The sequence below is a fragment of the Strigops habroptila genome, chromosome 2 (genome assembly GCF_004027225.2).
Source record: "Strigops habroptila isolate Jane chromosome 2, bStrHab1.2.pri, whole genome shotgun sequence".
In the NCBI taxonomy this organism is placed as follows: Eukaryota; Metazoa; Chordata; class Aves; order Psittaciformes; family Psittacidae; genus Strigops; species Strigops habroptila.
In genome coordinates, this window is record NC_044278.2 from 75,151,064 (window position 1) to 75,178,852 (window position 27,789).

The 27,789-nt window shown below is 35.9% G+C and overlaps 1 protein-coding gene across 1 annotated transcript; it reads right to left on the reverse strand.

Moving 5' to 3' along the window:
- Window positions 1-1,119: 1,119 nt before the first annotated feature.
- Window positions 1,120-27,437, reverse strand: SLITRK5 (SLIT and NTRK like family member 5). The gene is given in 3 exon segments (XM_030476746.1): window positions 1,120-1,160; window positions 21,596-27,390; window positions 27,393-27,437. Coding segments are annotated over 2 exon segments (2,886 nt in total). The 3' UTR covers window positions 1,120-1,160; window positions 21,596-24,549.
- Between the last annotated feature and the right edge of the window lie 352 nt (window positions 27,438-27,789).

A 27,789-nucleotide genomic window follows, 5' to 3' on the forward strand; every position in this document is an offset into this window, starting at 1 on the left:
CTCTCAGTTTTCTATATCACAGACTCAAATTTCTTGTAGTTTAAGGGATCTATCCTCTAGTTTATGATGTAAAGATAGTTATCAGCTCTATCTAATTAAGAAAATTTCCTGGATTTAATAAAAAAAACCTGCAAAACTATTTTACAATACTAACTCAGTAACATTTGACTACATATGTAATACACTGAAGACCTTCAAATGCCTTTGAATATCTCATTTTTCTTCCTCAGAATAGATATGTCATATATTTTCTGTTAGTATCTTGGGTTTCTTCCATAAAAAGTATCATTTTCTTTGTAAGCTTGGCTTGGTTTTCCCCAGCTTGGCTTGGTTCATAGATTTTTAGCTGGTTTAGAAATCTCAAATAAATTGATTGAAAGAAAAGTAGGGAATAGATGAAAAGCTTTTTTTTTTTTTTCCTCTACCATATTGTCCATTGGGTACCTCTGAGGTAACAAGGATTTAATTGTTTAGGATCAGCTGAAGTGCTTGCAATTTTACTGCTATTTAAGCCTGAGAATCACCATGTAATGTGAAATGTAGTTTTCTGAAGAGTACAAAAGAAAAATTGCATTGTATTTCAAGATGCAGTTATTTTTTTGGTGATAGTTTTAACCTCTGCTTACAATAGTTGTTAAAGTGATTATTCCTTTGCTTGATCTTTCTTTGCTAATTAACTACCATTTGATTTGTTTCCAGCCTTACTGTTACATTTCATCAACTACAGCACATAAGCTTAATGTAGATTTTGCATAAGCCTAATGTAGATAGCTAGCTCTTTTGAGATATAACTACATTTTATGTTCATGTTAATGATAAAAATGTAGGTAGGTCAGAAACCTCTAAGAAATGTTCCTTTTTTTTGTTTTGCTTTAGTTTTTGTTTGACATGTAAAATCTTTTCCATGAGGTGTAAGAACAGTTTTGGTACTGTACCTAATGTATACTTTCTTACTCTTGGACATTCTTATTTTTTCTACCTAACTCAGTAGTATTACTACTAGTAAATTCCACAAGTATGACTTAAGTTTCTTAATTATTAGCTAAAAGAGATTAATGAAATAAAACCAAAAGCAAACCAGAATTAATATCAATAATGAAACCAAACCTCTCCACCTTTATCTTGGGCACCATCAGATGTTAATCCATTTCTTCATATTCCTATAGGAAAATAAAATCATTATCACAAGAATATTACACTAATTTAATTTTAAAAAGATGAAGACTTAAAGCAGTGGGAGAAGGAAGACAATGATCCAGCTTGTCACCATGTTGATTTAAGATTTGGGGGAGTAAATTCAATCAGGATGTTAGGAAATGAAGATCGGTTAAGCATATTATAACATTAAACACTAAGATGTGTAATATGTGCTTGAAACACATAACAATGACAGTAATTCATGAAACAGGTTTTTTTTTTTTTTATTTGTCATTTAATGAAATCTAGGAAATGAAGAAAAAAATGTGATATTAGAACTGTTTCTTGATATTAGACTTGATATTAAGAAACATTTCTATACAGAGAGGGTGGTCGAACACTGGAACAGGCTTCCTAGAGAGCTGATCAATGCTCCAAGTTTGTCAGTGTTTAAGAGGAATTTGGACAATGCCCTTAACAAGCTTTAACTTTTGTTCAGCCCTGAAGGTTTTGGTCAAGCAGTTGGACTAGATGACTGTTGTAGGTCCCTTCAAACAGAAATATTCTAGTCTAGTCTAGCCTAGTCTAGTCTATTCCAGTCCAGTCCAGTCTCGTCTCATCTCATCTCATCTGGTCTCATGTGTTCTGTTCTGTATCTGAGGAGAAAGTCTTGTGTTAAAAAAACAAGACTTCCATTCCAAAACCTAAATTAACTATTTTTAAATCATTTCAGTGTAAATGAGCATTTTTCTGGAGATAGATAGATACATCTCACCAGTATAAGTACTTGTTCCTAGGTAGGGATATTATGGTATTTTATCAGGAGAATGTTTAAAGGTGAACTGAATTGGGGGGGGGGGGGGGGTGGTGTTGTGTGGGGATTAAGATTGTTGAAACACTACACTGTGTTAGAAAATAACAGGAATTTTAGGGAACTATGTGAAAAACATGGGGTTTGTAAGTTACTGTTATAAAAATAGAAATTGCTAGAAGGAACTATTAGAAATCTGTTAGAATAATAGAAGTTATTCTAATAATAGAAGTTACTATTTGGTTTATCATTTCACTGTGGCGTGATGAACCAGGGGATACAGTCTAATTCTTCTCTCCTATAGAACTGTGTCTTTGCGCCATTGTAATACTTCACAGTAGCTATTCCTGATTTATACAGCTATTAATAAATGATGAAACAAGTCATGACACAGTCATGCATTAAATACTTGGAAAGAGTTCATTTGAAAATGAAACGAAACACTTCTGAAAACAGCCCTATTCTTAAAAAAAAAAAAAAGACAGTGCTCCATCCAAAACTAAATACATACAGCAAATGTGAATGTTGGGTCAGAAAAGAAAGATCTTAACCATTCAAAACCGTTTTTCTGCTTAAGCAGTCTTATGGCAGCAGGGCTATTGTTTCTGGTGATTGGTATCACACACACCCCAGATGGAATTAGCATGATAGTTATGGATGTAGTCTATTGTTCATGATCGTGATGCTAGCCACTGCAGGAAAAAAAAACAAACATGATATCAGATGTGTCATTTTTCTCCTTGACCAGATTTAAAAGTCTGTGAAAGATCCCAAGTGCTGTCAGCTGGCATATGTTGTTAACAAACAGTTGGTTTTCCTTTTAAGTATTCAATCATTTTTCTTTGGAAATAATTTTTAGGTGCAGAGGTGATATCTCTCACAATGCCTTAGCTACTGATTTTCATGGGAAGGATCTGTCAAGCACTTCCTAGTCTTCTTTCAAAGAATGACATCTAAGTCATAATTGACGATGATGACTCTGCATTCAATGTAAGTGAAACTTCAAACATTTTAATAAAGTTGGAAGAATATTTATGTACTTTTCTAGTATTTCTACTTGTGTGAGAAAGCCCTTTTCTTGAAAACTGTACTTTCAAAATGACCCTTTTTTCAATAGTCATATTTCTCCGGAAAAAGGTTCTTTCTTTACATAAGTATTTCTTGCATAAAAAGGCCTGTTTCCTGGTAACCACACTTGTAAGAAAAGAGAAGGCCAAAAAAATTTAGTGAAACGGTAGTACCAGCAGACAGCCTGGCAGAAATTGCATTCAGCTCCCACTTCTAGTTAGATAATTCTGTATTAAAAAATTTCACGCATTAGTGAGGCAAACATTACTTGATTCACCCTGCATCTCTGCTGTGCATTCATCCTCAAAGAGGTAGATTGGAGAATCATTGAGATTAATTCCCTGGAAGATTACAGAATCTGGAAACTGCGTACTTTCTAGCTTCCAAATAACACAAAGAACGAGCCTTACAATTCAGGTATTTATGCGGGTTGCTTCTAGTCTGTGTGACAAAACTAATGTGAGTTCTAAGACTGTAAAGAACAAAACAACAGGAACAAAAGAAAAGGGGGGGGGAAGCCCCAACTTTTAACTATTTGTCAGATGGATATAATGTCTAAGAATTATATGGATGAGAGGTTTCTGAGGCAACTAGAGGAAACAGAATGTGGCCTACAATGCAGTGCTGTAATATGAGGAAATATTCTTAACAAATTAACAATTAAATCTGAAATACAGAACTCTACAGTCTTCAGTAAGCAAGTTTCCATTGCACTGAAAAGTATTACATAAGAACTGGTCATAAAATCATAGGAATTAGAGGTCAATACACTGTAACTGAGTTCATCATTCCAAGTCATTGCAAAGTAATTCTGTATTCTTCTTCTCTAAAATAATCTTTCCAGCGTATCACCTCTTTTGCTCAGAAAATAATGAGGTTTCTGTGATTCTGATCAACACACTTCTGCTGCCAAGCACAAAATTACTAGAATATATGCAATATTCACACCAGATTGTCATATCAAAGTCCCCTGCTCACTGGGCCACACACAGGCTAATGCAAATGTACCTTATCTACTATTACAGATTATTTTAGCATTTCAGAATGGTTTTAATAAAAATATTTTTCTTAATGATAAGGTCTCATTTTCTTTTTTAATCACAACCTTTTCTACTAAAAATGCTATATTTTCACTCCCATAGTATATTTACCATTTCAGGACCTCCTGACTATTGTTTGCTACTTCCACTTCTCTAAATCTTCTATATTTACATTTTTTCTTTATTGTAAATCAAATCTGCCAGGCCAGACAGTCATTTTTGCTATTCAATTTATTAATACTTTTAGGATAATGAAATTCTTAAATTACTATTCAATTTATGTGTGCTTTGAACATTAGATAATTAAGTGCTCTGGAAAGTAAATTCATGCCACTGATTAAAGGGGGTTTTTTAGATAAAATTATCAATAGCAAATGGCTAAGCAGGTTACATAGGACAATTTGTTGTCAGCATTCTGAAATTTGATCTAAGAACCCATCACAAAATCATGCCATATCAAAGTTAAAATGCTTCACTATGTTCCCTTATTGCCCACAGAAGTGTCTTAAGCAAGACCATAAATATTTTAAGCCATCATTTTGGATGAGGTAGCTTAAACGACTGTCAGGTGATGGCATAGTGATAGCAGCAGTGAGGCACATTGGCATAGAGAGTGTATCAACAGAATTGTCCAAAGAAAACCTTGAAAATTCATTTAATGGTTTTCTGATCATTACACACATTTTAAAATAGTCCCATATCTTTGAGATATCCATGGTTATGCCACCATTCATGAAAGTTGTAATTCTAATATAGTTTAAAATATTCAGAATATTTTTTCCCCTCTAATATTTTCAGAGGTTCATCAATCTTTCAATATGTCAGTGTCCAGAGTTGTAATAATAATAATAATTTAAAAAGTTGGTTTGTGGGATTTTTGGGGGTTTAGTGCAGATTTTCTTGGTTAGGTTTTTTTTTGTTTTCGTGTTGTTTTTTTTTTTTGTTGTTGGTTGGTTGGGGTTTTTTGATTTGGTTTTGGTTTTGGGTTTTTTGGTTTTTTTTTTTGATGGGGATTGTTTGTTTGTTTCTTTATAACCAGTACTAGCTTGTATGAAATAGCAGAGATAGTGCTCTATTTACTTTTCATTTGTGGGAATATAGGTATATATTTGTGCATGCATCTGTGTGTATGTGTGGGAGAAAGATGGGAGGAGTTATATCACCAGGGGGCTTTTTCTTCAGCAATCTCCCTAGTGACTGACAACTAGTTATTTCAACAGATGCAAGTGAGCACCAGTCTTCACAAGTTTAATACATCTCACACACTAGAGAAGGCATTTTACTGTGTATATGGCAGTGTTGATAGTAACTCAAGATAGTATTTTGTTGAGAACAGACCACTTTTAACGGACAGAATGCAGGACAAGAACAGGTCTGTTGCCCAGATTTTAATATACTTGATTTTTATACAGCAAAAACAATCCCCAAAATTGGCCACTATGTGAAAGACAGTTTGCGACTTCCACAAGTGTTTTATTTGTTTAAAATTGAAAACTTGAAAAGCAAAATCATCTTCCATTCATTGACTGAAGCTGCTTTGTTATTGAATTAAAAACACCTTAAACTTTTTTGTGTGTATTACTTATAGTGATTGAAAGTTGTTGCACTCCTAAAGTCTCCAAGAATGTTGTCTCTAATATTCAGCATTCTAATATCTATGTGCTGTTCTGTGATTTAAACAAAAGCAATAACAATTAAAAAAGAACCTAACCATTCTTCTCCTGAAAGAAATTTAAGACTTTTTCAGGCCTTTAGTTTAAGGTTAAAGATTCAGGTTTCATTAAGAAAATAATTATATTTGCAGAATGGATCTACTGAGCACAGTCTATTCTACTTAATACAACTTTAGGTACTGAACTAATGTAGTTTTAAAATAAAAAGGCAGTCATGATTAAGGTTATATCATCTCCTACACATTGAGTAGTGAATAACCTTATAAAAGCTTCAAATAAAGTCAGTTTGGATCTATGACTGATCAGTTCACACTGATCAGAACAAAGAATTTACCCTGAAATTAATATAAAGAACACTTCTCACAATGAAATATAGCAAATGATAATTTCCAATCACAAAAATGCATACAGCTTGCAGTACATAACTATAAATCTTTTATAATATAATAAGAATTCACATACGCACCACTTTTACTTCAGACCTGTGTAATTTCTAGCTGTATACTGCCTACAGTACCACTGTTTAGAACAGCTTGGGAAAGACTCACACAACATAGGTCTGATAATTTTAACGACATCAGATTTTCTTTCCATTTGAAGTGGTTGACTTGTAAGGGGGCTGTGAGTAAGAATGTTTTAGGACAGCTAGGCAAAAAGCAAACTGCTACATACATCTAAGAGAGAAAGTACATCTTTGCTGGTACACTTTTAGATCCACTATTCAAAGCAATAGAGCGTTCATGTCCATGCAACACAGCAGGCCTGAATAACATAGAAAAAAAGGAAGTTCAACAAGCACATACGATATGTCAATCAACTGTAAAGCATAAAGTTGAGAAGAAAATTACTTTCTTCATTAGAATTAGGTAGTAAAACCTATAAATAATAGCAGTTTTATATAGCAAATAAAATGATAACTGAAAAACAAAAACATTTCCATTTTAGTGATAATAAAAATTTTGGAGGGATGATACAATTAGAAATCATTTGTGATGTATATGCAGTTCTTGTTACAGATGGAAAGCTTTATAATTATCAAAAGTGTCACAGCAAGATGTAATATGCAGTGAAGACTTGATGTTCTATTAATGTCAGAAGATACGTGGAAAAGCATTTTTTAGCATACTGTTAACACTCTTTAATAGTGATCAGAGTTGTAATACCAGATTTTCCAATGGCCCTGAACTTTTTCTGTTAGTTGGGTCAATTTTCCTACATAACCTGCTGTATGCGTAATATTAAAAGATGGGTACAAAAATCTGGGTGTGATTTTGCATATACAACTGGTTTTTTTGTTGATTTAAACTTTGATATCTGCATTTTTGCATAATGGGTATATGCAAAATTTGGCATATAGGTTGTTCAAGCAAAAAGATAAGCATAAAGTTTTCAACACTTTTTTTTTCCCCTCCAAATTGTCATCCATATACCTAATATGTTTTCCTTCTATCTTCCCCCAGGCTTCAGGCTAAATTTGGTTCTGCTTGGCAGATACCAGCAAATGTGTGAAAGTAATAGAAACACTATGTAATAATGACAAGAGGACAAAGCTACTGAAACAATTATCTACACCATTCTTCTAGAGAATAAAAGTTCCTTAATCAACAGGTTACTGTTTCTTCTGGAGATCATATATTATGTCTTCAAATGCAGGTAATCACAGGATTATTTTGACATTAAGTATTACAATATCTTAAATGAATGCATTTAAATTTAAAAATAAATAAATAAATGGTCTTCATAAAATACAGTTTTGACCCTAACACAACGAAAAGCTCAAAAATCCCTTAACATTCATTTTTCAGTATGATATAGCTCTGCACCTTCAAATTTGGGACAGAAACAGTATTTGAAAAATTTCAATATGACTAAGAATACTATAGTCCCTCTATGTGACGTCTAGATTAATGCAGATACTATTTTCTAAAGAACTTGCAGAAATTAATTCATTATTATGAAGAAGCATCACTGGTGTTTAAATATTGACAGCTGCTTTAACGAGGTAAATCCATGAGAAAATATTAGTCCCAATAACATTATTATTAATATAGTTCTCAGTTTGGGCTTTTTGGGTTTTGTTTGTCATTCTCAATTGTACGTAGTTGCACTGAAAAAGAGCCCGTAAGAATCTGAACTTCATCCTGCTATGAATTTTTATGACCACTATACATGACCTGTATGTCAGTTGCTTTTGAACCATGTTGAATGCTAAATAAGTGACAATAGCCCAAATTAGGTTTCCCAAATCTAGAATATAAATCTAACTTAAAGATATTCTTTGTTATTCTGAAGTGCTTCACCTCAAGAAGCAGACTAATGCACTCTGGACACATCTTTTGCACATCCTTTCACTTAGTCTGATCTAAATCAGGTGTAACTGCCAGACAGAAATGTCAATGGAGTTCATCAGTAGAAGACGTGGAAAAATCAAGGCAATAATTTGTATACTAATCTTCACAGGAAATCATTATAATAATCATTCATAGATTATACAACCTGGACTTTACAGCTATTAAGGTTTTTTAGCATGACAATTTTAGGCTGCTTTTTTTTGTTATAATCCTGTAAAAAAGCCACAGTGTGGAAATCTATACATATGCAGAACTTAAAGCATACTCCCAGCTAATCACACATATAGATTGATTTAAGCAAAACAAGCCTATTAAAGTTGAGATATGTGTATGTAACTAAGGACTAATATTTGGTCTAATAAGAATAGCCAATGTTATTGCTACTTCAGTTTTCCTCTTTGTCATCCCCATTCTTACTCTATCCTTGAAAATCGGAGGCCACTGTGTCTAAACTTAATAACCATATAATTTGCAATTGTACTAAGTTCACATCTCTAATGTCATTTCCATAGACATAAGCATGCAATTATAAATGTTCCTCCAAACAATACCTATTTTCAGGCTTTTCGGTGGGTTTTCATCTTGTGTGCTTGTCATTTCTCTTTAGTCCCACCTGCAGTGGTTTTTTTTTAAGCACGAGAGTTCTTTTTTGGTGCTGTGATGCCCAGTCCTGGATAATCTTTAACTGAGGGGCAAAAGACAGGGCAACAAAAGGCAGAACCCTCATGATTCAGTGCATGCCACGATGAAAGCTACCTGACATAGCAAACCTCCTTTGAGGGGGAAGAGGACAGACAGAAGAAGGAAGAAGATAGAAGGAAATGCCATCTCAGCTTCTAAAACCTTGAAAGAAAAGAAAATCCTGCAGCTGGCTTTAATAGTTCATAACAACAGTTGTCTTCCCCTTGTGAACGTTTCCTATGATGTAGCGTTTCCTTATATGACATACTTCAGCTCTGTCTACCTATCGTACTGCTTCATGCCTCACTGCACCACAGGAGGCATCATACTGCAAAAAACTCTTCTCTTGTAAAGTGCCTAAGCACCACAGGAATAGTACTTCTCTGTCAGAATGAAGAGAGTCTTCATTACATATTCCACCTTCCCCCCCCCCCTCCCCAAAATATATCAGTAACAATGAAAATTATCTGTCACCATTTAATAAACTAACATCAGAACATAATTCAGTTAAATTGTCAGATACATTATGGTGGCACTTTGCTGAATAATTTGGGTCTAATGTGCTTTAAAGTATATGATGTTTTTATATACCTATATGAGCATACATAGATATCATGTACACCTATGATGCTGTATGAATGAAAAGTATACATAGGAATATATGTGTCTGTAGTTTTGAAGTTATGTATATAATAGATGATGTTCTCTAATGTTTCTAATGCTTAATGTTTAATACAGCAAATATAAATATTATCAATCTAAAGTCAATCTTTGGATTATTAAATATGTCACTGCATTTCTGAGGTATTAATATTATTTGATATTTGCTTTCTTTGTTCATTGAATGATAATGTACAAAGTGTCTGGCAAAAATACATGAACCAATTTTATGAGGTCAAAAGCTCCAATGAATAGTCTAGATTTTTTTCCAATTGATCAAATAATGAAAAATTGAAGGCTCCCTCCTGCAAATGCATAGACATATGAACAATTTTATTCCTATATGTAGCTTTTGGTGATAATTATTAAATTTCTGAAAGCAAAACTACTCATATGGTTCAGAGCATGCAAATCTAAATATCAGCTATATATTAACTACTTAAAGTGCTATTTTTGCTGTAGAACTGCCCTTTAAATCTGCATTCTATTTGACAATAACATTTAAAACCATTCTGTGAAATAACATTGCTTGACCTTTTTTTTTTTTAATTTTTTAATATGGCTTTTTAGAGTTCTATTGAAACAAAACTTAAAGGATTATTTAATTATTAATTAATGAAAGTATTTTGAAACCTAAATGGCATAATGCATTGGTAAATATCCATTGTTACAGTTTGCAAACATGAGGTGACTGTGTATGAAAATGTGTATTTTATACTCTTAATTACTATAGTATATTAATTAGGAGTATAAAGCAATACATTCTGTAAGATAGCTGAATGCAACTGTTTCTAATAGTTTAGATCACTTGTTGACTGACACGGAGGGGTTTTTTGGGGGGAGCTGGGCAAGATTGGTAATACTGAGCAATATTCACTTTTTACAAAGGTTTTAGTTCAATGTCAAACTAGATAAGTTGAATGTTATTATTGTTGTTATTATTGCTATTGTTATTGTTTTAGGCAAAGTCATGTTCTGTTTGTCAGGAAGATTTTTATTTGACAGTTTTAAAATACATTTGAAAAATAGTACTTTCTCAGGAAAAAGGTATGGTGGGTTTTTTATATATTGAGCATGTCCAAAAAAAAAAAAAGGTCTATCTTCACCTCACTTTCTAATACAAAGTTCATGTTTCCTATAATAGTTACACATGTGCCAATAAAAACATTTTTAATGGAAATTAATGAAAAGAAAAAAGTATTGTAGTACCCAGTAAAGTCTTACAAAATATTTATTAGTGAAGAAATACAATACAAAAGATTTTAAAGGTCAGATCCTACAATGCTTTGCTGAGCAAGATGGAAATTGGCAAAGAATGCAAAATTTGACAATAGCTAATTTATTTCTAATACAAGATGGATATATGATCTCAGTATTGCATTAGTCCTTCAGGCCCAGATCCTTAAAGGCATAAGACTTCATCTCTTTTTTTATTTTAGTAATTGCCATTTAGCCCTTTATTTATTATATAATTGTGTATGAATTAAATAATTTGAAGTCTAAAGCAGAGATTAAAAAATTCTTTGCTAAGAAAAAGTGCACTGATTTCTTTGGGTGTTTTGCCTGATGAAGAACTGCAAAAACAGGCCTTGGGAAAGATCTAATGGGAAACCTATTAAGTGACCATGAGATGACACACTAATCCTAGCCAAAGGATAAAATCTAATCCTATTTTTGACTGAAGTGCTAAATTTCTCCTGGCCTGTCATCAGCACATGCGTAGGTACTTCCTTCTTTGCTTCTTGTGTGTGTCTGTATAAAAGAGACAGTGCAATATCAACCTTAATATGTCTTTTATTATACTATAACCTATAAAACGTGTTTATGACATACTAATGACTTAATTAAAAGTATTAAGAATATACTACTTTTATTGAAAACACATATGAAAGAAAATGAAAAGAATTGTTAACTTCAGTGGCTGTTTTTCATTTCTGCCTGGAGCTTTCTGAAAAGTTATGTCAAATTATTTTTACTTATGTCAAATTCTTATTGGGAAAGATGTTAGCTTTCTAGACAGAAATGTACATAAGAAAATATGGCATTTGTTCATCCAGCATAGACATAGTAATTTGTATAGTTCCAGTTTGTTATTGTTATAAAAGGCTGTAAAATATTGCATTTCTACTAGAGGGAGACATTTAGATCTACTGATGAATTAAGGTCTTACAGAGTGCCTTTCTCTAACACATTCAAAACAACTTGAAAGCCACATCTATATAACAGATGTGTACAATATGCTGTGATTTCTCTGAAAACCCCTTATATGAACAACCTTCTTAACTTTCTGCTCTGTGATAGCTAAGGGAATTCAATTACACTGTAAATATTTTACCCAGGTACAGCAGGAAAAAAAAAACATCCGTTAAAAATAGGGATTACATTTGTTTGGGGTGGGGGTTTTTTCTGGTTTTGGGTTTTTTGGGGTTTTTTTTGGTTGGTTTGGTTTTGGGGGTTTTTTTGGTGCCTTTTTTTTTTAAAAAATAAGGTAAATTTCAAAGAACTATACAGAATATTTTCATTTTGGACATGTCAAAAATGCAAACCTGCATCTTCTGTGATTTTGAAAGAGGATTTAATATTTACTTAATAAGTCTAGAAAGATTTTATAAGACTAGTGTTCAATTATATAGCCCTGTAATCTCAAACTTCTTTTTTGAATACACAGTATATATATATAGCATCTGATTCAAAGGCTTCAGTTGCTACTTATTCTTCTAGATAAGTTGTTATGATGGTTAGTTACTCTTGGAGTTGCTTATTTTTCAGTCCCACCTTAAAGCATCTAACCAGAGTCCAACAAAACAGACAAACACCTAAGGAACTTTTTATGGTGTCTTGAAAGTTTTCCTCTTTCATATGTTAAATGGTAATAATTTTTAAAATGTTAAATAATTTATTTTCTCATTCACCAATATGACTGTTTGAGAAAAAAACACTGAGTGAAAAACAATTCAGGCCTTTTCATAGTATTACAAGTATCTGCATTAGTTTCCACTTTTATTTTTTGCATCAGTGCATTCCACTTAGTTTTTTTTTAGCTGATGAATTTTATATGAAAGACTCTATATTAAAAATAAACATAAATATCAGAATACATGGTATAAGGCTTCCAACTGGCATCTCAGGTATGCAAACATCAAATCCTGTCCTTGACATATCGCAGCAATCAGCTTAATATATAAAATGAAAGATTATGGAAATATATGCCAAATACTGATTGTAATATCAAGCTTTCCACAGGTAGCAATTAAAAAATAATCAGCGGAAGGGTAGAATAAATATAGATTTTCTGTATTTCCATGTTGTATTTTTCTGAAATTATATTATTGCACAAAAAAATACAAATCTGAACTCCAAAATATGTGTATACAACATATGAATTAGGAAAGAGATATCAGTCATTAGAAGTGTTAGAGCTCATGTTCAAATCTTCTGAAAAAAAAAACCCAAAAAACCAAAAAACCCAAAAATGTGTTTGGATGAAGTCTCAAACAGAAATCTTAGCCAAAACCTGGGCTATTAACAATAGTATTTGGACCGTTTATTCCTTTCAGATTATATTTTCTTTTTAAAATTTGGAATCTGTATATGATAATATTCACTTCCTGTCTTAAGCCACTGGGGAGTATTGCTGTGGAAGTTGAACAGTTACACATTTCAGTGGCAGAACTGATGTTTGAATGCAGCTTTTATTAGCTTCTTAAGTGCCCAGTGCTGTTCCCATTGGCAGTGCTCCCATCGACTTCAATCAGGGCAGGAACAGGCCCTAATTTTGTAAGGCACTTTAGGATCCTTTGGGAAGAAAGGTGTTAGAAGAATACAAGCCATAATTATCAATTAGTTGTCAACAAAGCACTCTCACAAATATCTCCCGTGGTCACAGAACATTGTATCTTAATTTCAGTTTGCTGTAGCAATTTTAATGCTGCTGCTGAATGATTATTTGTCCAGACACAGATATTCTGTGACACTGTAATTTCCAACTTTGACATGAAGAATTTTGATTCCTGTATAATGAAAAGCAATAATAAAAAAAAGCCAACCAAAAGTATTTTTCTAAGTTTATATAAAATAAGACAGAACAAATACCTGACTGTGCTGCCCTAACTATAGCTAAAACCTCCTTTGTATATGTTTAACAATCTCATATCAAGTTTTAAAAGGTTGTAAATATCTAAACTGGATGTTTACAAGTTTAAGATTTTTTAATATACTAAGCATTCAATATTCTACATTCTGTATATTTTTACTTTTGCATCTCTGCATTTGGATAATGAAAATGAATAATCATTTTCACTTCTGGTGACAATCCTTGCTTCAGAGTCTCTGCCCTGCAAATAACCACTTTCTTCTCAGTATCACAAAGTAGTGTGACAAAGTAGTGTGACAACATTTATCTTTTTTGATGTTTAAAATGCAAAGATAAATATAAATTAACCATATTCCCAAAACATTAATTCACTAAAAAGGGTTCCTATTTCATCACTGTGGTCACTTAGCTCACTGGAGAGGTGCAAGGCCTCTTCACCATTGTTCACTCACCTCCTAAACCCAGGCAGACCCAAAAATAAACATGACCTCATTTTTCTGAGTTCAATGACAACAACAACAACAATTCTTACTGAAGCCTTTGGATGGAAGCTATTTAACATCTTTATATTTCATTCAAATCCTGTATTCTCTTTTCTAATAAAAAATGTAACTTTCTGAGAAGACAAGACAAAAATGAACGAATTCAGAACCTGTAACTACTTATCTTCTACATATGGCTTTACAGTTCAAATCTCTGTATAAATGAAAATATGCATTAACCCTCCCAGTACCTTTATGCCATTAGGTTTAAACGTTATTATAAGTAACCTTTACAAGCCAGTAACATTCAATTAAAAACAAAGAGTAAGCATTTCAGAAATTGAACTAGTATTAGATTGCAAGGTCCTCAGGCCTTTCTGAGCATATAATATACCTAACTGTGTATCATCTACATGACGAAAACCAGAAAATTTTCTTTTCAGAGGAAAAAAAGACTTTGGTAACAGTAAACATTATCCTACTATGTTCAGAAACACTTATTTCTCCATCAAGCAAAACAGAACTCAGACTAAAGACTGACTTAAGCCTGTATGTGTCAGACACATATTTGAATTCATTTTGCCCAAACCCAAAAGTGCGTTACACAAAAAAAAAACTGACTGAATCTGACATGAATACTCGTATCAATCAAATTATAGATTTGAATTCATCAGAGAGTAAAAATCTGATTTTGAACTTTCATCTTCATTGCGGTGTTGAATTATGTTTCCATTAAGATTGTGAAGTAATATTGAGCTTTGATGATTAAATGACCATTTGTGAGGCCTTATATCAACACACAGAGTGGGAGGTAAGGGTAACTAAGTATAAGACAAACATAAAAGAAAAATTGTTTTACTATGTAACTGTAAGTTGAAATTACATAGTATTGATCAGGCCAAAGTTGGGAATTCTTGGTATTTCACCACAAATCAGTACATAAAGCAGTAAATACTTCTCAAACATTCAAATGGCAAATGAGGTAAATATTACAAAGACAAAATTATGAGAGGATGCTTTTCTCTCCATAAGTAAACCGCTGATCCTAGCCAAATCTAACAAAAACTTCTTAGTAATCCAAGAATTCTTAAGAAATGTTTAATTACAGGTAACATTCAGTATATCAAATATACTGAAAATTATAGAACACATTCATCATATAAAATTACGTATGGATAAAAAATTATTAACAATTATAAATACATTCAATGATATTTCTAAAAATCAGTAAATTTAGAATCATTATTTTAAGTAGTTTTTAGACTTATAGAAACAACTTTTCTCAAAAGAGTAGCAACTTCTTATGCCTTAGGAAAAGAAAAATGTTAAGGAAGAGTTGATGTACAAGTTAATACATGCACTAATAGACTTCCACCCTTTAAAAATGATTAAGTAATGTATTGCACAACTTAGATCTTACTGTTCCATATGATATTATGGTACATTGCCACTTACTTGTTGGTAGCTATCACCTGCTATGCCAAAAGGGGAAAAATTATCATTTCAGACCCAATCAGAAATTGTTGATAATTTACCACTTAAAATTACTCTGCTGAAAAGCTTCATTATATAAGTACTGCCTACTTGTAAGACAGTTCCCCTTTTTGAGACAAGGTGCATTTAAAAAAATTTTTAAAAAGCTTCATTCTGCACTGTCTGGTGCCCCATACATACATACATACAAATATGTGTTTATGCATACATGTATTCATGTTACAGATTTGCACTAATGATGCTATAGATAGAAATGAAACAAACAAACAAAAAGCTGCCTAAACCATTATTTCTTTTGATATTGATGAGGGTTTTGCTTAAGCTCTTACTCCAGCTATCAGAGCTAGAAAAGCAAACACTTATGCCTCTTCACTGCATCACAGTGTAAGAACGGAGAGAGAAGGAAGGGAGAAATGTACACCATGTGATTCTGCTTAGAAAATCAATAGCTATCTAAAGGGGTACAATATTTTTCTTTAACAGAAAATATACACACTTAAGAAAATAGCTTAGATTCCTCTCAGACAATTGTGCTCCGTAACTGAAATAAATAAAATAAAAAAGCAGGCTTCAAAACAAAGGCAAGCAGTTTGATTCAGTAATGTGTAGGAAAAAAAAATAAGATGAGGAAACAGAAAATTAAAATATAAAAGATATAACCCTTAACTCCATTCTAAAGAGTTAGAATGTTTTTAAACATTAATGTTATAAACTTTATGAACCCATCAATATATATAGTATTTTTAAATAATTTCCACAGCCAGTATTGACTACATTTCATACTACCTTTGGATGGAAATAAACTAAAAATATTCACCCTTAAAAGACCAAGCATAATTAATCACAAAAGAAAGAAAATAAATAACCTCTAGAAACAGCCAAGTTATAACTGATAGCGATGTTATAACTGACTGATATTTGAGATACCTTTGCAACAGGTATTTTCCCTATGCACAGTAAGCTAATAAACAGTCTCTAACAGGAGGAGACAAAAAAGACAGAATGTAAAGACATGCCATACTTTCAAAAATTAGAATCAATAGGAGAATTTTCATGCACTTCAAAAACATCAAATATACTGATTAGCTGATTTTTCTTTTGATGCACTTTTCATCATCCATAAAGGAAGATATTTATACTTGAGAAGAAATGATTCAGCAGAATATTCATTCTTTGAAAATATGTGGTTCAAATTCTTTGATCTTAATGTAGGCATTTCTGATAAATTTGCAAACCAAAAAATGTACATGTTCTTGAATTTTGAGCTTAATGTGAAATGTGCTGTAACCTATATATTTGGGTTTGCTATAGATTACCAGATAAAATTTAACTGAATGTGCAGTACTGTATGGAACTTCACATAAACTCATGTAACCACATCATTACTATATAAATAGTCCTATGAATGACTTAAAAAAAAAAAGTGAAAACTATTTAAAATTGGATGATTAATACATTTTAGATAAATTTAATGACATACTTGATTCAACTTAAACAGCCAACTGGAAAATGCATTTAAAATGTTTAATTTTATAAATTTTAAAATAGAATCTACAACGATGAAACCGTACCATAGCTGCAGAGTATCAATAGTGTGAATAACTCTGCCCTAATTACAGCAGAAAGCAACTGGCATTGGGACTACCAACTTTATTATAGTTGTTACTAAAAAACTGAATAGTTCAGCTAAGTTCAGCATTTAAAAAGAGAACAAATCTTTGTTGTGTAATAATTGCTGCATAATTAAATACAGTTATGAATTTATTATTTTAAAACTAAATTCAGAAATGTAATAGTGAGAGCTTTTTAAGACCTCTTTTCATTTTCATAAATACATTTGGATGTGTTCATTTATCCATTTGACTGACAAACTAATTGCTATTGTAATGAAGTTACAGCAAAGTTAAATTCAGGACACTCCTGTTATGTGATACTACTTCAGATGTAAAAGGTAGGGTTTTATGGTGCAGGAATATTAATGCCCCTCGGTCTATATTCAGCAAGTTTCAAACTGGATTTGGGCCCGAACTTTTGTTCCTAACAACCCCAAACCAACATTTATATTACTATATTAGACAAGCTGAAGTCTTGTGTGATTGGAGTGACTTTTTTGACTGTGGATATAGCTTTTATATGCTTCATATGCTATATGCAGAACTTTTGCTTCATTCCAGGCCTAAAAGCTTTCAAAACACACATGGAAATATTCTTACGTCACAGTAAAGACAATGTTAATTAAACAAATATAGATAAATACAAGTATATGCATACATATATATGTATGCATTCTTCTATATATGTATACATAAACATCCATATACACACACACACATATATATTTCTTTTTTCTTTTTTTAAATACAGACGGTAAAAAAATACAGATTGTTAAAATAATAATCTGCTTGGTAATTAAACTCTGTTTTAGAAATTAGAAAACCGTACTGGATTGTCACCTTTCAAGCTTAAGAACCTAACTTAGTACTTTTATTTAAAACTATTTTTGAATAAAGTTGATATGATGTCTCTGACAACAGCAATCTCCCACTTTGTCCCCTTTCCCAAATACAAACATAAATTTTTTGCCACAGTATTGGTACAAAATTACCAGAAGGTGTTGATAATCTGATGTTCACAAAATCAGATATACTGTTGAAATCATGAGAAGAAAATGTTTTATTACATAAAATATTGAACTAGACAATTATTACTTCAACTTTCTATCTATCTTGCTCAACTCTAGAGATATTTTTGGAAGGTCACGCAGAACCATGTCATGATATACAACAGTAATCATGTGTCCAAACAGAAAAAAAATAATTTACATTTGACATGGTCTATAGTTTTCTGCAAAATTTAAAAAGGTTGTAAATATGAGGCTCCAAAATTGAAGTGGTTGCACCTTCCATGGCAAAACCACCACAAAGGGAACAATTTTTATCAATTGTTATTTCATCTAATTCAAGTCTTCAGGACCAAGCCTAAAGAATTAAAGAAAAGTGTGTTAGTTCATATGGTTCATCATTCTCAAAAACCACATCTGTATACGTAGATGAAAACTGAACTTCCCATATAATCAAGACAATTTTACAATGCTATACTACATTAATGTTCAGTTAATTTGTCAGCAGATTGGAAATAGATGTAATTCATTTTGGAGGTACATAGCAGACTACAAGCGTTTATCATTACTGTATTCAGATTTTTCACTCTGCAAAACAGAAATGCTAAGAGAATGGCTTATTTCAGTGACAAAAAGCCAAACTCATGAGAGTAAAGTAAATGTTTTGTAACTTCCTTCAGTCAATGGAATCCAGTTTTGTACTTACACACTAGAAGCAAAATGTGGCCCATTAGCTGTAAGTTAAATAGTTAATTTGGTAACAATTTAATTACAAACTTCATTACACTTTATTTCTTTGTATATTCAATTAAGTAAATGCCTCTGGTTCCTAGGACTTAAATGTGCCTCTTTTTGCTTCCTGTTCGGTGTTTTAAGAATAAACAATTTTTCTAAAACATAACTGCGCTTAGCATTTATGGAGAATTATCATACTGCTAGGTACTCTGAAATGTAGCTGAATAATAAACAGAAAAAAAAGTAGTATATAAATCGTAAAGATTGGTCATATATATATTAGGATAGTATTTATACACAGATGGATAAACACAAATCTGTAAGACAGTATTGCTGGACTGCAAGGAGATCCATGTGCTCTCATTTCATCAGAGCACATTGCAGAGCTCCTTAGAAGGCTTGGAAAATGATGTAAATGAACTAGTACGGCCACCCTGTTCAGAGTGCTGCTATCCTGCCCACTCCTCCCACAGAGAAGACTCACTCATCTACTCCTCCATCCTCGTCACTCCTTAGCTTGAGGTTCTACACTTTCCAGAGTAAACGAATGCTGCAGAAAGGAGGTACAAGTACCCTACATCAAATAATCAATAGGAATGTGAAGACCATTTGAAGGCTGACAGCTATAGAATTGTGTCTGCCATTCACTCTGTCTTCCCTCCCCATTTTTTCTTGTTAAAAGCATTCTCAGTTCTGTGTAAGACAACCAAAGATTTTGGCCCCCTTCTCTAGAGGCCAATTTGGAGACGCTAGATTTCAGTATGCCAGTCTTTAACCAAATGAAAGGCTATTCAGGTTCCCTGGAGACACTGAACAATATAAAGAACCTGCCCTCTAAAAATGAAGGAGCTCTTGTTTACCCTGTCCTTCAGGATGTAGAGCCTTAATGGACTCTGCCCCTGGAGAGGGAACCATATGCATTAAGCAGACTCTAAAGTTTCTGTAAGAAACACTGCTCACACAGTTTAGCTCCAGCTAAATAAGTCTAAACAACCTACAGAACCAAGATGTTACCTTCATATTTTACCAACAAACATGATTAGCTATTCCTGCCTTTCCAGGTAGACATTCTAAATTGTGTTTCCATGGGTCAGAAGCTCAGTTTTTAATATTTTACCATTAGTTTTGTTGTATTATTTGAAGAAATGAATTATGATGTGACACAAGAAAAGGTACCACCACATCTAATATGTTTTCCTAAAAGGAATACTTCTAAGAATTAGTTCTAAGCTTTCTAAAAAATTGAAACATAGGAAAAAAGTCACAAGTTAAATACTGCAGTATGCAGAATCGATTGAACATGTTTTTTGCAACCTTAAGTGACCACTAAAATAATGGGAGGTAAATATGGGGCGGGGATGGGACGACTGTGAGAATTTGGGCTCTAGAAGTATAAAAGTGGAAGCTGCATTTATATCAGACTTTTAATTGATGACAGGACTGATATAGCATCTGGTGTTTTAAGTACTGTGTAAGAATGTCTAGAAATTACATGGTCTATCTTCTGGGATTATTCAGTTAAAATTCAGGTCATTTTATCAGAGATGGGAGTCAAGCATGTAATACAGGAAAGAGGAAAGGGAGAGGGAAAAAGAGAAAGGGAAGGGAAGGGAAGGGAAAGGAAGGGAAGGGAAGGGAAGGGAAGGGAAGGGAAGGGAAGGGAAGGGAAGGGAAGGGAAGGGAAGGGAAGGGAAGGGAAGGGAAGGGAAGGGAAGGGAAGGGAAGGGAAGGGAAGGGAAGGGAAGGGAAGGGAAGGGAAGGGAAGGGAAGGGAAGGGAAGGGAAGGGAAGGGAAGGGAAGGGAAGGGAAGGGAAGGGAAGGGAAGGGATCTCACTGCTAAACTCACCATTAGTATTTAGGACATTAAATTGGCATGATATGGGAAAAAAAAAAACCTAAATAAAAAAACCCCAAACTAAGTGCAAAGAATACTTCTTTTACTTCGTAAGAATAATTGTTCTATATCATCACAATCCATGTTTTCATTGCAGTAGTTACCTTAAGAAATTAGGATTCTTCTCCATCTTTTTTCCTCTTTTATCACAGAATTTCATGCACTTTTGAAATCAAATGTGAGGCCATATGAGTGATCCAATAAGCTCAATATGACTTGTCAAAAGACTAAACAAAAAAACAGAGGGGAAATAAAACCACTCTAGTAACTTTCCTACACCAGTCTGATAACTAACCTAAACCAAGGTAAAATAATATTCTGGATTCTCAAAATAGGGATTTTTTATTTCTTCTTCTTACACTTTTACCCCTTTGGTCAGCCCTAACTCAGCAGATCATCATGCAAAAGGTTTCACTGATCTTGCTAACAAAACAAAGATGATACACAAATGTTTTTTTCTTGAAACAAATTATCCTGTTTTCAAATCACAGGCACATCTCCCTTTGTCAAGTCATATTCCCATCTACTTTTCCTTACTATAATTTTCCATAGATGATATATCATTGTAGCCACTGAGTGGGAAATCCTAATTCCATTAAAGTTCTCATTCACAAATAGCCGTTTCAGGTGTATTTCAGGATCATTATGGATTAAAGAGTATTATTTTGAAATCTGCACTGTTTTTTTAAGGATTTATCTTCAAGAGTGCACTTTATGAAGGTAACTGATGCCATTTAAATTTTTTCTCCAGTAATGGAATGGATAATACATTTTTTCTACTGAAGATGAGAAATTGAAGAGATTTAAATTAACTGTTCTGATTTTAGTGTAGACCATTAGAAAAATTCTTCCTTACCAGCTATTAAGTGCGTGTAGAAAACATGGAAGCAGCAGTACTGTCGGCCTCAGAAATGGCAGCATCAGAATGTAAGCATAAACAGACTGCTGAGGCATTTCTACCAGCTATTTCTTACAAATCCAACCAATTCCTGCTCATTTACTCATTTGTGGATGCTGCCTCTTTGTGGCAGAATGCCACGTAAAACACACCTTTCACATTAAGGACCTAATCCTACGTTTGTACTGACACCTATGCAAAATCCTGTATATGAGCTTTGAATCACACAGAAAAAATACATATACACATGAACAGACACATAGTTTGCAGGACCTTCTCACTCAGTCCTTAGAGTTAGCCTTTCTCTCAGTGAATGACAAAGCCAGTGAAGCTGAAAATTTTCTTACTTATATCCATTTAACAACAACGTTCCTCTACTGAGTTTAAATGGAAGGAGAACCAGGACAGTAGCTTCAGCAATACTTATAAGGTGGTAATTCAAAATTAGGGCTTCAAAACTGCACCTCAGACAGCAACACTCACATTCTTGCTAGTGTCAATGAGAAGTCTGCAGGAGATCTAGAGCAGTGCACAGAACAACCATATGTTGTGCCTCTTTGTGACAAAAGAACATTCCTCATATCTGCATTTCAAACTGAAATAACACTCCACTTACTAAACTGTCCAAACTAAATACAGTCATATTTTTCTACTTTTTTTTTTTTTTTTTTTTTTTTGCTTTGCTTTTGCTCTTGCTCGGTGTGGGTGGCATAGAGGGAGGAACACATGCCAGCAAAACATTTTTCTTGAATTCCAACAGACCAGTTATATAGCTTTGTTTTTGTAGAAAGTGTGACAGATTGTACATGGATAGGGAAACAGAACAGAACAGAGCCCTTTTGCAATAAGAAATGTACTAGTGAGCAACTCTGCAAATAACACCAAACATGATAATTTCTTCTAATGAAGAAAGACAAAGCCACATGTGAAGTATCACTTACCCTGATCCATATCTTAAAGAACACTTCAGTAAGGAAACAAAATGTAAATATAAAACCATCCTGTTCAATATGTTGGTGAAACACATATCCCTATGTTGCTCTCTGACCCATCTCATGTATGCTGGCAAAATTACCGTATGTCATATTTTGAAAATAGAGAACATGTTATGCTTTGCCTAAAAATGTTACAGCTTTCTGATGAGACATAATTACTAGTAAAGAGAATCCAACGTACAAACAGTTGATTTTGGCAAGAAATTTTAAACTTCGGATACTCATTACTTCATGATCTTACATTTGAAATACTTATCAAGTGTTTATTCAGAAACTATTAAAAAATCACATGTGCTGGGATACATATGAGACATCAGTTGTCCCATCATACTGTGATGCTGTGTTTATGAATATCCTTGCCATTGCCTGCTGCCCAAAGGGGTAAAGACATTGTATAAAGATGTGTACAGTCCATCATTTGGTCTTTCAGGATGCCAGTAAACACGTGGATCTGTACAAGTGCAATTGTACTTGACTAAACAATCAGAAACTGGCTACAACAGTTGTAAAATCATTATATTTTGGTTAATTAATAAAAAAGAAGAAAGAGAAAAGAAACCAAAAACTGACAAATCAAAAATTAAACGCATTTTTCCTGCTAAAATGAATGCCTTCTACATGTCCCTCACTAGTTTGCCCAACGAGATGCCTGAGCAGGAGGTTGCTAAAAGGTACGTTTTTAAATAAACATTTTTTTTTTCTATTGTGATCAGATTTTATGTCTTGGATTGTCTGTTAAGATTCAGTCATAATTAGCATTATTTGTAATGATTTAAAACGTCCTTTTGATACTGTATCAAAAAAAAGGGAAAAAAAAAGCTCTCAATATAGTGCAACACTTTAAAGCAATCCACAGACTTTGGACCCCATCCTGAAAAAAGAGGAAACATTTAAACATCCCAGTAGTTTTAGTTGTAAGAATAGCTCTGCATCCTCTATCCTAATCTTTTGGGCATTTGACTAACTTTGCCCAATGAGTGAGTCTATCGGACTACACACATTGGTAGAGTTGTTCATGTGCTTAAGTGCCTGCAGGATGAAGGCCTAAGCTTGGGCTTCTTTCACAAGTAGACATACTCAAATGAGTAAGAATCTGCAGGATTAGGCCCTAAAATAGCGAAGGAAAGAGAAATGCTAATGTGCATATAAAAATAGGTGCTACAATAAAATATTTTTTATATTTCATCAATAAGTTATTTTCACTAACCAGTTATGGATCATATATCTCTGCACTCTTTAATGATTTGCCCACATCTACAGCGATCCTTTTAAAGATCATAATATATTTTTTAATTCAAAAGTCCAGAAAGTATACAAACACATCCTTAAAAAAAGGAAACCTTGTATTAAAGTCGGGGTGTGCTAATCTCTTCATAAAAGCCATTTAGACTCACCCATGGCTAAAAGGGGAAAATGTGCGCTGTACTCTTCAACCAGAAAGAAAACAAAATTAAACAATGTCTGTATAAAAAACCTAAAGTGACCATGACTTTTGTACTTGTAACCTGAATATGACCTGACAAGACCCTCCTGCCACCTTCCCCAAGCATGCATGGACACACACACAATGCCAGTGCTGTGCCCGATTTACACAATAGGTGGTTTCCTACTTCCGAACACATTAAACGGGGGGGGGGGGGGGGGGGGGGGGAGGGGGGGAGGGAACCAAACTGAAAATAAAATAAACAGCACACCCTTTGATAATCATTCCCCAAAGCTGAAAAATCCTGTGCCAAGGCACTTCACCCTACAATAAAATGAATTAAAGGGGGGAAAAAGGAGGGGGGCGAGGTGGGGAGAAGTCAGCATTTATGTTTCTTTGTTTTGCGTGTGGTTGTTAAATACAAATACTCTAGAGAAGGAGCTGCTGTGGCTGGCGGGGGGCAGGGAGGGGAGGGGGATAAGGGGGGCTGTTTCTCAGAACTGGCTGAATGTGGTCTGTTTTTCCAGCACTTCGAGGTAGTCCGGCTCTGCATTTAGTTTTGCTTTTAGCTCCAGGTACTCGTTCCTGTTGGGCTCTACATAGACAGTACTCGGGGGCGTGTACAGCACCGTCTCCCGGAGCCTGCCGTCCCCCGGCCCCGGGTGCAAGTACTGGGGGGCACGCCTAAGGTCATAGTTGGGGGAGTAGGTGTAGGCAGCGGGGAGTTTGGGGTAGTCGGGGAGGGTGGAACCGGTTGTGCCCAGCGCGGAGGACGAGGAGTGTTTGTCGGGCTCCAAAATGCCCCTGTAAAAGCGGTCGGCGTCTTGTACGGGGGAGAGCAGCTCCTCCCGCGGCTCGATGGTGCTCACGCTGTACGCGGGGCTGCGCACCGGCGCATCCTCCCCGCCGGGCGCCGGCGGCGGCGGGGGGGCTGGGGGAGACGGCGCGCCCCCGCCGGGCTGCAGGGGGTGGCTGCTGTAGGTGACCTTGAGCTCGTGGAGGTCTTTGTAATCCTCGCCCGCGTTGCCCTCCCGGGAGCGGTATATGGGGTTTTTGCACATGTGGCCCAGGGGGTGCGGGATGTACTCGTAGACGTGCCCGGCGGGGGTCTTCACTTTGGGCAGTGCCGCGCTGCCCCCGCCGCCGCCGCCGCCACCGCCGCGGTGGGACGGGTGCTGCTGCAGGTGGGGATGGTGGTGGTGGTGGTGGCCGCCGCTGTAGACGCTGTACTGCATGTTGAAGGAGCTCACGTCGGAGTTGTTAGCGCTGGCGTGGTCCCCCTGGCCCTTCTTGCGCCGCTTCATCACCAGGACGAAGAGCCCCGCCGCCACGAAGACAGACATGATAAAGACCAGCAGCAGGCTGAGGATCAGCACCGAGAGCGGCACCGAGGAGCTGCCGCCGCCGGCGCCGCCCGCGGGCGCGGAGCCACCCGCCGCCGCCGTGCCGTTAAGACGCACGGTGGAGGAGGAGGGGGTGGTCCTGGCCGGCAGCTGGCCCGGGGAGGGCGTCGGGGTGGAGACGACGATGTCCGAGTAGTCGGGGCAGAGCAGCTCAGCCCGGATAGCTCGCATGTCGCTCTGGGCAAACTTCTTCGGGGACTCGCAGATGACCTGGTCCACCAGAACGCCGGTGTTGAGCTGCTCCAGCCACAGCTTCATGCCCACCACGTCGCAGGTGCAGTCCCAGGGGTTCTCATGCAGGTCGATCTGCAGCAGGGATTTCAGCTGGTCCAGCACCCCGCTCACGGGCAGGTAGGAGAAGTGGTTGCTCCGCAGGCTCAGCCTGTAGAGAGACAGACCAGAAAAAATGTTCCCTGGCAAAGACTTCAGCAGGTTGTTGTTCAAAAACAAGAGCTGAAGGTTGGGGACAGATTGGAAGGTGCCCGCCTCTATCTCCCGGATGACGTTGTACTGCAGGAAGAGGTACTGCAGGCTTTGCAGCCCATAGAACAGCTCTGGGCTCAGATGCTCGATCCGGTTCCCATTCAGATACAGCCTTCGCAAATTAGTTAAATCCCCAAAAGCCCGGTCCTGAATGACCGAGATACGATTATTGCCCAGATGCAGCAAATCCAGCCCAGTGGCATCCACAAAATCTGCCCTGCGTACCAGCGCAATGTAGTTTTCTGTCAAATACATCTTCTTAGGATTATAGGGTTTGGGCTGCAGTTCAGAAATGCTCTCAATCTTCCTCTCCTGACAATTGACATTGAGGCCCAGGTCAGAAATCTGCAAGTTGCAAGTGCAGGCGGTGGGGCACTCCAAAGGCACCGGGGATTTGGTCTGGTAGGCAATGCTGGGGCCATAGTTGCTGTATCCCAGGTCTTTTGAGGGCAGGCGGGAGGTGGGGCGCACCCTCGTCTTGTTGGGTTGGCGGGTGCCTTTGGGGGGCTTCAAGGGGGATTTGTAAACAGCTGAAGAAGAAGTGGCCACGGAGTTGACCGAGGCCGGGGTAGTGTGGAAATACCCTGTGGTGCTCAATGGTGTCTGCGGTCTCATTTCATAATCTGAGATGAGCCTCCTGGGGCAAAGCTCCTGCTTGGACACTTCATCCAAGTCTCGACCATGTAAGCGGAAAGGGGTCTCACAAACCACATCTCCCACCAGAGCAGAGTAGGAGATACTGTCCAGCCAATCCTTTAGAGCAATCAACTCACAAGAGCAATTCCAAGGGTTTTCCTCCAGCTGCAGCTCTACCACTTTATCCATGTGCTGCAAAAGGCCCACATACGGCAACAGCTTCAGCCGGTTACCCCTCACGTCCAGGTGAGTTAAGGGCACAAAACGGAAAAGGTTGTTGGGCAAACTGGAGAGGAGGTTGTCATTGAGAATCAGCACCTGCAGCAAATGCAGTTTGCTGAAGGCATTGGGTTCAATGACGCTAATGTAATTATAATCGACCTGTAGGTATTCCAAACTCTCTAGCCCAAGGAAAGTGTCATCCCGTAAAAGTTCCAGCTTGTTATTGTTGAGGTGCAGCCTCCTTAAACCTCTCAGACCATGAAAGGCCCCGGTTTCAATGTCTTGTATGTCATTGCTCCCGAGATGCAAAATTGAAGCCCCCGTGTAATTGACAAACTGGTTCGGGTACAGCCTGTTCAAAAGGTTCCCGGACAACAAGAGGTGGTAGACAGGGAACCTTGGTGGACTGATCTCAAAAAGGCTGATGATCCCTCGGTTTTCACAGCTCACCGTTAAGATGCTGTCCTTCTCCTCACAAGGACATGCATTATCACAGATTTCCCCATAATATTCGATGCTTTCTGCCCACGAAAGGACTAGTGATGTTAAAGCAAATGCGATCGTCTGCAGCATCCAGATATGCATTTTTTTTTGTTGAGGTCCTGTTCTAAAGTTACTGTAGAGCAGCAAGCGTACATTTTATTTCCTGTAAGGATAAGGAGAAATAAATAAAGCAGCATAACAGCATAGCGCCATAAAATTTACAATGGACACAAAGTTTATGTGTATCTTCAGTGGGGTAGAGAATGGAGAATGGATTGTTAATCAGAGAAAAAACAAACAAACAAACAACTGTCACTTCTAATTCCCACACTTTAGAAAACTGGATGACATGCATTGATTAAAAGGTTGATGGGCAACTCCTAGCAAGTCAAATGCCTGTGGTGTTTAAAAGGTGAGGTCACAGCAGGAATTGTCCTGGTTCTGTTTGTGTGGGGTGCATTTCAATGCTTCCTTGGCTTTCTTTTTCATGACCAGCCCCATAAATAT